At 40.3% G+C, this 10,176-nt stretch overlaps 1 protein-coding gene across 1 annotated transcript; it reads left to right on the forward strand.

Moving 5' to 3' along the window:
* The first annotated feature begins 4,559 nt into the window (after positions 1 to 4,559).
* Positions 4,560 to 5,612, forward strand: LOC126691017 (uncharacterized). Its single transcript, XM_050386101.1, has one exon. The coding sequence runs from the start codon at positions 4,560 to 4,562 to the stop codon at positions 5,610 to 5,612; it is 1,053 nt and encodes a 350-aa protein (XP_050242058.1).
* Positions 5,613 to 10,176: the final 4,564 nt, after the last annotated feature.

Genomic DNA, 10,176 nt, shown 5'->3' on the forward strand with positions numbered 1-10,176 from the left:
TTTTATCATATATGTAAACATTATATATTTGTATACTAGAGCTACAAAAGACATCAAGATATTATTTCACACTTAACTATTCAAGTTATACCATTTAGCAACAATTAAAGAGCATATTAAAAAAAAATCAATCAATCAATATACAAATACAAGCATAATTGATAAAATTATATATAAAAAAAAATTTAGTAATATTAGAACACAAATTAGTATATTGATCAAACAAATTCAACAACATTTTAACTTAAAAGGCAGCAAAGCCAACATCAAATTTTTCATTTAGCAATGATGAAACATTCCTTCATTTTGATAACAAGTGAACTAGAAACTAGAAAACATTTGCTTAGGTTAATATAATTTTATATAAAATAAAATAAAAAGTCATACCATCACAACATGAAAAAATAAAAACCCTTAAAATTTCATCAAAAAAAATTATCCCATAAAAAAAATAAATAAATAAAAAAACCCAAAAATTTATGTTTTTGGTAGGATCGGTAGACCCCATATGATCCTACATGAATCTACCATTTTTACGATCCTAGTGTGATCCTAAACGTTTTAGTGAGATGGGATCGTAAAATCATGCAATCCTACGATCCAGATCACGATTTTAACAACCATGGTTACAAGGAAGTGCAAAAAAATAATAAAACACAATGAATTCTTAAGGGAATCATAGCCACAACTTGGCAATATTGTTTTAGCGATTTATATAAGAAGATTGAGCCTCCGTTTGGATACCAATGAAAAATGAATATTATTTCACTATTCAGCTTATTTTTACTACTATTTATTAGCCCTACTACACTTTTTTGTACTATTCATGGTCTTACTAAAGAAGGGTGTACCATAGTGTGTGTGATCACACACACTATGGTACACCCTTCCTTAGGTCAAGTGCTTATAAGACAAGGGTGGGAGACGTATTTCCCCGATGTGAGATTGAGCAAAACCTTGAGGATTAGGCCTGCGCCCCGTGCCACTAATTCCGAAGAGGACAATACCTGATTGGGGTTCGAGACTAAGTTTCCTCCCACAATATATAAATATATATATATATATATATATATTAGAGCAAAATTTAAGTATAATACTTAGATGTTGTTACTTATATTCTCCTCTTAAAATTCAACAATGTGACAGTACTTAACTAAAAATGCACTTTCATCCCGTGAGAAAAAAAGTCATATGGTTAAATTTTAAGAGGAAAACTTAAAGAACAACACCTAAGAATTGACCTAAATTTTGTCCACTTATAAATAAATAAATAAATATATATATATATATATATATTACTTAATTAGTGCACACCTATAAATAATTAGAAAAATTATTAAATACTCCCGGAGTACCATAAATGCATACTTCCTCCTCTCACATGAATTGTGAGTCCTATCATGAATTTAATTAGTGGAACCCACCATTCATGTGAGAGAAGAAAGTACGCATTTATGGTACTTCGGGAGTATACAATAATTTCCCAAATAATTGATATGTGCATTTAATCCATGGGCACATTCAATGAAATAATATTTTGATATAAATTTAATATTTGTTGAGGTAGAAGCCTAAATGAAGAATATGACACTTGGTACTTGGTAGAGACTCAAGTTTCCCCATATATATATTAGGAAATACAAACACAAATGGGCTTCAAATTTTTCAAGAATAATACACTTTTTTTTTTTCAAAATCCAAAATAAATAAAAAAATTCACTTAAAGCAAGAAAAAAAAAAATCCAAGTGCCAATATACCCAAAGCCGACACAGTAAAGATCCAAACACTACATTTGTGCCCGCCCCCCACCACCACCCCCCCCCCCCCCCTCCCCACCCCAAAAAAAAAAAAAAAAAAAACCTTTAGGAAATACAAACACAAATGGGCTACAAATTTTTCAAGAATAATACACCTTTTTTTTTTTCAAAATCCAAAAAAAAAAAAGGTCCAAAAAAATCACTTAAAGCAAGGAAAAAAAAAATCCAAATGCCAATATACCCAAAGCCAACACTGTAAAGATCTAAACACTACCTTTGTAACCCCCCCCCCCCCCAAAAAAAAAAAAAACCTTCCACTATTGTCGTGTGCCACATACAGTCTAGACCCATAAAGAGCCACAAGACCCTCATTGTAACCAAAATCCTCGTTGTAATGCAAGTCTACTTCTTTTTTTGTGATAAAGAGACTAGAATTTCATTTAATATAACGAAAAGAAATTACATCATTTGAGAGAAGGTGTTTTAAGAAATAAGGATTCTCTCCAATCCAAGTAATATAATGCTCAATGCCTATCACCTAGAGCATATTTTGCTAAAAAAAAAGGGGCTAGTTCATTATCATTAGTAAGAGAAACCTCAGACCCACGAAACTCATGTGATAGAGAAGTAATTCCATAGATAACAGCTGCTATCAATGATGGAGGATAGGAACTTCCTACAAGAGCATTAACAACCACAAGAGAATCCTCTTCAAGCTCAAACTCTTGGATTCCAATATCCCTAGCAAAAAGGATTCTTTCCTCAAAAGCTTTAGCTTCAATCACTAAATCACTAATGGACCTAGCGGTTGCTTAATCTTTTTGCTAGGAGCAGCTATAAGCAACCCCTAATGATCACGAATAATAACCCCAACCCCAGCCTCCTGTTCTAACGGAAAGATAGCACCATCAAACACATCATTGTATTGATCAAAGTAAAAATATTCACTTAAAAAAATGCATGTAATATGATCTTTTGCAAGTAGTATTAAACTTAATAAAACACGGTATTCAAGCGATATCTCAATAATAATGATATCATGTGCAGTGCTTTGGACATTTGGTTCAAACTCCACTTTTCCTCCCCACTATGGCACTATCTATCTACATTCTATAGAGTGAAAATAAAGGACGGTACCAATTAGAAACATAGCGTAATCAATCTCTGTACCCAGTAATCAATCTCTGTACCCAAAAAGTGCTCTCGGGCCTTAGGCACGTAGCAGCAGTTGGTGTCCCACAGGTGCTTGTGGGAGTTGAGTGATTTTCCCCCTGTTTCGAGGTGGTGAGATCAGGGGAGTCTGGTGGGTTGTTTTCCAATGACGGAAGAGCTTGAGTTTCTATGGCAAAAGTTAAAGGTGACGGAAGAGGAAGAGGAAAGTGTAAACCTTGGGAGAGAATGTTCAAAGGCTGCAAATGAGAGGGGAAAAAACTGCTTAGTTATGAAGGTCTTATCACGCAGAGGAGTTATACTGGATGCTTTAAGGAAAAATGTTAGGATGTTATGGAAGCCAAATAAGAGCATTGGTATTTCGATGATTGAAGAGGAGATGTTTTTAGTGGAGTTTGACGATGAACAGGACAAGAAGAGAGTCTTGGAGATGAGTCCATGGCATTATGAGAAGCAACTGGTTCTTCTCCAGGATTTTGACGGAGACCAAGACCCAAAGGATATTGTATTCAGGTGGTCTCCTTTCTGGGTTCAAATGTACAATCTGCCCTTGAAACATAGGACAAGAGAAACAGGGATGGCCATCGGGGCTAGTCTTGGTGAAGTTTTGGAGGTGGATGTGGCTGACTCCGGGGTTCAGTGGGGAAAGTGCCTTCGAGTTCGTGTCAAGATAGAAATTTCTCGCAAGCTTATACGAGGAAGAAAGATAAACGTAGATGAGGGGGTGGCTCGGTGGGTGCTCTTCAAATATGAGCGCCTTCCAAATTTTTGCTACCGTTGTGGACTGTTGGAACATGACCTGAAGGACTACACTCAGAAAGAAGAGCTAGACAAAACCGGCAAAATAGGAGAACTTCAGTACGGTGCATGGATGAGAGGTGAACCGGCGAGGAGATCAGGATGGGAACAACATTATGCAAAAAAGGATGAAGGTGTAGGTATGCAGGGGAGAATACCGGATGACAATTACCGATTTTCAAGGCACAGACGTCAAGGAACGAAACGGTGGGGACTGACAAAAGAAAGTCGGTTGTGCAGAACCTCGGGGAGAAGACCTTGGATAGCACGACACTGAACCTGGTGGACAGAGAAAGGAGTAGTGAGTCTTATCAGGAAAAGGGTGTGGTCAACACCATGGATGAGACCCCAAGGGAAAGCATTGCCATTTTGGTGAAAGAAGGTGTGGATAGAAAGCAGACGAACAACGGGTTTGAGGGATGTGGACAGGAAACAAAGGAGACACATCAAAAAGGAGTCCCAAAATTCAAATTTGAGCCCGCGGAAAAGGTTCAGAAGGAAGGTGGTCAAGTGGGCCTGGATTCAAAAGTTGATGGTGAAGGCCCAATGGCCATGACTTATGACATGGAGCTAGGGTGGGTTGCAGAGGTTTTAGGCCCAACTAGTGGACATTGGAAGAGGAAAGCCCGTGAGGGGCAAACCAAAGGCAAAGGTAAGGCTTTAAGCCCAGTAAAGAAAAAAAGAATTGCTCAAAACCCACTCACAGAATAAGATCAGAATACTCTAGAAGTGAAAAGAAGGAGAACGGAAGTGCAGGAAAAAGATGAGTTTGAGATTGAAACTCAGAGGGTTGGCGGTGTGGCGGATGCTACGAGGCAGCACCGCTGAGCCCAATGAGCCTCTTGGCCTGGAACTGCCGGGGCCTTGGGTCAGCTCCGGCGGTGCGCTCACTCACCGACGAGATGAAAGACACCGACCCGGTTTTGGTTTTCTTATCGGAGACCAAGGCAAACAGAAATAGAGTTAAAGGAATTCAGAGAAAGCTAAATTTTACTCAGGGGATTATAGTTCCAAGCGATGGCCGGAGCGGGGGACTGGCGATGTTGTGGAAGGAAGGGGCGGATGTGTCCTTTAAAAGCTGTTCAAATGCTCATATCGACGTGGTGGTCCGTGAGGGAGTTGGTGCGCAACCGTGGCGAGCTACGGGGTTTTATGGACACCCTGATGCAGGTATGAGATTTACATCTTGGAATTTACTTAAATCACTAAAGAGACAATGTGATATGCCGTGGGTTGTTTGTGGGGATTTTAATGAAATTGTGCAATTTGATGAGAAATTGGGGTGGTTAGATAGGGACGCAAGACAAATGGAGGTGTTTAGAGAGTGTCTATCTGACTGTGGTCTCATTGATTTGGGGTTCGTGGGGCAGCGTTTTACGTGGTGTAATGGTAGGATTAAGGAGCAACGTACTTGGGTTAGGTTGGATAGGATGGTGGCTAATGAGGAGTGGAGGAAGATGTTCCCTGAGGTAAGAGTTATTCACAGAGCAATGGCAGCTTCAAACCACTGTTTGCTAAATCTGTCACTTAGGCAGCGGGTGAAAAGAAAGGGAAGTAGAAAACGGTTTATGTTTGAAGCTATGTGGACTAGAGAAGAGAGCTGTAGAGAGGTGATTGAAACGGCTTGGGATTCTTTGAATGCTAATCCGGATGTGCAGATTCAGGATAGGCTAAAAAGTTGCCAAGCTCACCTGCAGACTTGGAACCGTAGGGAATTCGGCAATGTTAACAAAAATTTAAGGCAGAAGCAGAGTCACCTACAGCAACTAGAAGAGTTGAACTTGCTACATGAATCAGCGGAGGAGATTCAGACTTTGAAAAAGGAAATAAACGAAGTATTGTTGAGGGAAGAAATGATGTGGAATCAGAGGTCAAGGGCTTTATAGGTTAAATGTGGGGATCGGAATACAAAATTTTTTCATGCCACGGCCAGCAATAGGCGCCGGAAAAATAGAATAGAAGGTTTGTGTGATTCGGGGGGTATGTGGAGAGAGGACGGCGAAGAGGTGGAAGGTATTATTTTGACATATTTCAAGGAGATTTACAGCTCAAACTTCCCAGTTGATTTCGGGGCTAGCCTTGGGGCGGTGGACAGGAGAGTTACGGAAGAAATGAATGAAGACCTGCTGATGGAATTTAAGGCAGCAGAGGTTTGGCGTGCCTTGAAGCAAATGCATCCCACAAAATCACCAGGCCCAAACGGTATGTTACCTATATTTTTTCAAAGATATTGGGATATTGTTGGTCCTTATGTAGTAAATTGTGTCCTCCAAACCTTTAGAACAAGTGTTATGCCCAATGGTTTAAATGACACTTATATATGTCTAATACCTAAAGTTAACTGCCCCCAAAAGATAACGGAATTCCGCCCAATGAGCCTGTGTAATGTTATATATAAACTTGTATCCAAAGTATTAGCTAACAGGTTGAAGAGGGTGCTTCCAGAAGTCATCAGTGATGCACAAAGCGCCTTTGTACCAGGGAGGCAGATCACAGATAACGTTCTTGTGGCTTTCGAAGTCATGCACTGTATAAACAAAAGGAGAAAAGGGAAAGAGGGGTTGATGGCGATAAAGCTTGATATGAGTAAGGCATACGACCGGGTTGAGTGGGCGTATATGGAGGCAATGATGCGCAAAATGGGCTTCCAAGAGAGGTGGATATCTTTGATGATGATGTGTGTGACCACGGTGTCTTATTTTGTGCTCTTAAATGGGGACCCGAAGGGTAGGATTGTTCCAACTCGAGGGCTTAGGCAAGGGGACCCGATATCACCGTACCTTTTCCTTTTGTGTGCGGAGGGTCTCTCGGCCATGCTTAAAAAGCCTGAAAATGGGGGAATACCTAGAGGCATTGCGGTGTGTAGAAGTGCTCCTCGGGTCTCTCATTTACTTTCCGCTGATGATTGTATAGTGTTTGGTAAAGCTTCAAAGGAGGAGGGACTGAGACTTTTAAAAATCCTTAAGGTGTATGAAAAGGAGTCAGGACAAAAGCTAAACAGAGAGAAAACTTCTCTCTTTTTCAGCAAAAATACAAGGGAGGAGGTTAAAGAGGATGTGAAGGATATGTTTGGAGCACAAATCATCCACCAGCATGAGCGATACTTGGGGCTGCCCCCGTTAGTGGGGAAGGGAAAAAAGAAAGCCTTTCATCGGATTTTGGATCAGGTTGGTCGAAAAGTAGCGGGTTGGAAAGGAAAGTTGTTGACAACAGTGGGCTGTGAAATCCTAATAAAGGCCGTTGCCCAAGCCACCCCAATGTATACGATGAATTGTTTTAAACTTCTTGATTTTTTATGTAATGAGTTGAACTCGTTGATGAGGAACTTTTGGTGGGGTCAGCGTGAAAAAGAAAGGAAGCTTGCTTGGATAGCTTGGGAGAAGATGTGTACACCAAAGGCTGAAGGTGGGATGGGATTTAAGGATCTCAAAGCTTTTAATCTAGCCTTGCTTGCAAAACAGGGGTGCAGAATCTCTCAAGATACAGATTCCTTGGCTCATCGGGTACTTAAAGCTAAATACTTCCCGAATTCCACCTTTTTGGAGGCTCAGTTAGGCAAAAACCCATCTTACACTTGGAGAAGTCTAGTGGCTGCTATAGGGGTTCTAAAGAGGGGACTGAGATGGAATATAGGTAATGGGCAAAGGGTGAGGATATGGGCAGACAAATGGGTTCCAATTCCTAATTCATTCAGGGTTGTAAGCCCTCGTCCTCAAAACTTCGAAGGTGAACTAGTGGAAAGCCTTCTAAACCGAGAAATTGGGGGGTGGAATACTAGTGTTGTGAAAAACTGTTTCTTACCCCATGAAGCGGAGGCTATTTTGAGCATCCCTATCAGCAATTGTTTGCCGGATGATGCCTTGGTTTGGGCTTGGACCAAAAAAGGTAACTTCACAGTGAAAAGTGCTTACCACGTAGCACATGAGTGGCTGATGGATGGGAGAAACAAAGGGGCTGGTTGTGAGGGATCAAATCCGAATAAGAAAAAGGAATTTTGGAAGACCATTTGGGGATTAAAGTGCCCAAGTAAAGTCAAACACTTTATGTGGAGGGCGTGCAAGAATATCCTTCCTACAAACTATTGCCTTTGCCTTCGGAAGGTTTCCAAAGGGGATGAGTGTGGGCTGTGTGGGCTGGTAGAATCCTCGGGACATGCCTTGTGGGACTGTTGGTTGGCAGATGCAGTTTGGAAGGAAGCTAAGATTTCTTTGCCAAGGACCGGCCACCCTCATCGCGACTTCATTGATGTGGTCTGGAAGCTGTGGGAAGAAAGAAAGGAAGGCGAGCTAGAACATCTGGCATGCACAGCATGGTGCATTTGGAAGAACAGGAATGCGGTAAAATTTGAAGGAAAATGCAAGAATGCGAGGAGGATTGTAACTGAAGCCACTACTCTTATTGAGGAATTTAGTGAGAAAGATGGTGCCCCTAAACAATTCACCCCACAGAGATCTGAACGATGGACCCCTCCTAGTGAAGGTTGGTATAAAGTAAACGTGGATGGGGCGGTGTTTAATGAGCTGGGCAGCTGTGGAATTGGGATTGTCATAAGAAACGAAAGGGGAGAAATCATGGGAGCGATGAGCAAAAGTATGGACTTTCCGTTGGGAGCTTTGGAAGTGGAAGCCAAAGCTTTTGAAGAGGGTTTGCTGCTTGCTGGTGACCTTGGGCTGAAGCACATTGTGCTGGAAGGTAATGCGCAAGTAGTAACAGATGCGTTGATGGGCTGTAGCTCCCCTCCAACCTCTATCCAGATGATTATAGAAGGCATCCAGAGGCTGAATTGTAATGTCCTGGTTTGGAAAGTCAGCAATGTTTGTAGAACAAGCAATATGGCTGCACACCGTATGGCTAGGAATGCAAAATGTGTAAATGATTCTGTTATTTGGGTTGAGGATATCCCACCCATTATTGAATTTCAAGTTATCAAAGATGTAACTGTTTTGGACCACGGTCCAGTTTAATGAAAGCTGTTTGAAGTTTGAACATCAAAAAAAAAAAAAAAAAAAAAAAAAAAAAAAAAGAAAAAAAGAAGAAACATAGCACATTTTGTTCGAAGTAACCACCCACTTTGCCTGATTAAAATCAACTTTCAAATTAGGACACCGAGCCCAAAAAGTCTTATATTGTTCAGTCCATACGACCATCTCCATGCCAAAAATCACTGCCCCACTGTCTCTATCTTTCTTGATCTCATCCAACACCCAATCCTTCACCTCCATTTTATCCCCTTGCAAATCCCTTGTGGAAAATTTGACTATGACGGTCGATACACCAGGCAGATCCAACTCTGGCTCTATACGAGTTGAGTTCACGGCGAGAACGTGTTCTTTGTACGTAATAAAAGTTTCAATACGTTGGAAGTGTTTAACTCTCGTCATAATTGAGTATGCGCCTTTGATTGAGGAAGCTATAGGCTTGAAAATTGTGATCTTGGCTACCCATTCAACAACCAAACGTGAATCCAATGTTTGAAATTTGGATACCGAGAGATAGTGAAGGATGACAGCAGCAGGGGGTAAATGTGCCCTGCCCCATATAAGCATACTTACAAAAAATATTATAGAGAGTGTCACAATTAACTTATTTAACCAGGAAGGCCGTGACACAGAGTATTTGGAGGTCATGGTTAATGGAATATAATTAATGGTATGTAAAGTATTAGAGATTGACACTGAATCACAAAGAACAGAGAGAGAGAGAGAGAGCTATAAATCAAATTAGCAATTCCACAACATTCCCAAATATAGAATACCAATTAGAATGATACTAATTTAGGAAATTAATTGTTGTGACATTTTGTTGTGCCTCTAACATTACGCAATTACAATTAGAATGATATTTATATACAAGATCAAGTCTAACCTTCTCTAGATAACCAATTACAGTAGATATAATAACAGAAACTAAACCAACTCTAACAGCTATAATATCTGCACTGTAGACAAAACAACTCATGAAAACACTTGAGAAACTCATTTATGGGAACGGATTAAGTTTAGATATAAACCAGTTCAGAAAAAATCCCTCCAAATCGCTAGGGGACAACATTATAAAGTTTGGCAAGCTAGCTGCTTGGAGGATTGGTCCACAATGATGTTTCTAGACATAGTAGTCAACTTGCTAAACCACCTCCCAGACCCTGAAATTGGAAATCTTTACACAATTGCATGGATGCTTGGAGTACACGAAATGAGGCCAAAATGGAAAAGCAAAGGCAATGTGCACATAGTTTTTGTTTCGAGATTGAGTTTCTTATGCAACAGAATTTGTGGAGACTAGTCACTCATCCTATCTATGTTTATCGGCCTAAGCTTTTGTAGCATTGATCTTGCAAAGTTTGCAATCAGTATCCTTGTTTTGGTATGTTAAATTGAGATTTTTAATTCTCTACCACATTGGGAGCGTGTGGTGGATGATCAGTGACCAGCAAGATGAAAAGAAAGCACA

The sequence above is a fragment of the Quercus robur genome, chromosome 7 (assembly GCF_932294415.1).
Source record: "Quercus robur chromosome 7, dhQueRobu3.1, whole genome shotgun sequence".
Lineage (NCBI taxonomy): Eukaryota > Viridiplantae > Streptophyta > Magnoliopsida > Fagales > Fagaceae > Quercus > Quercus robur.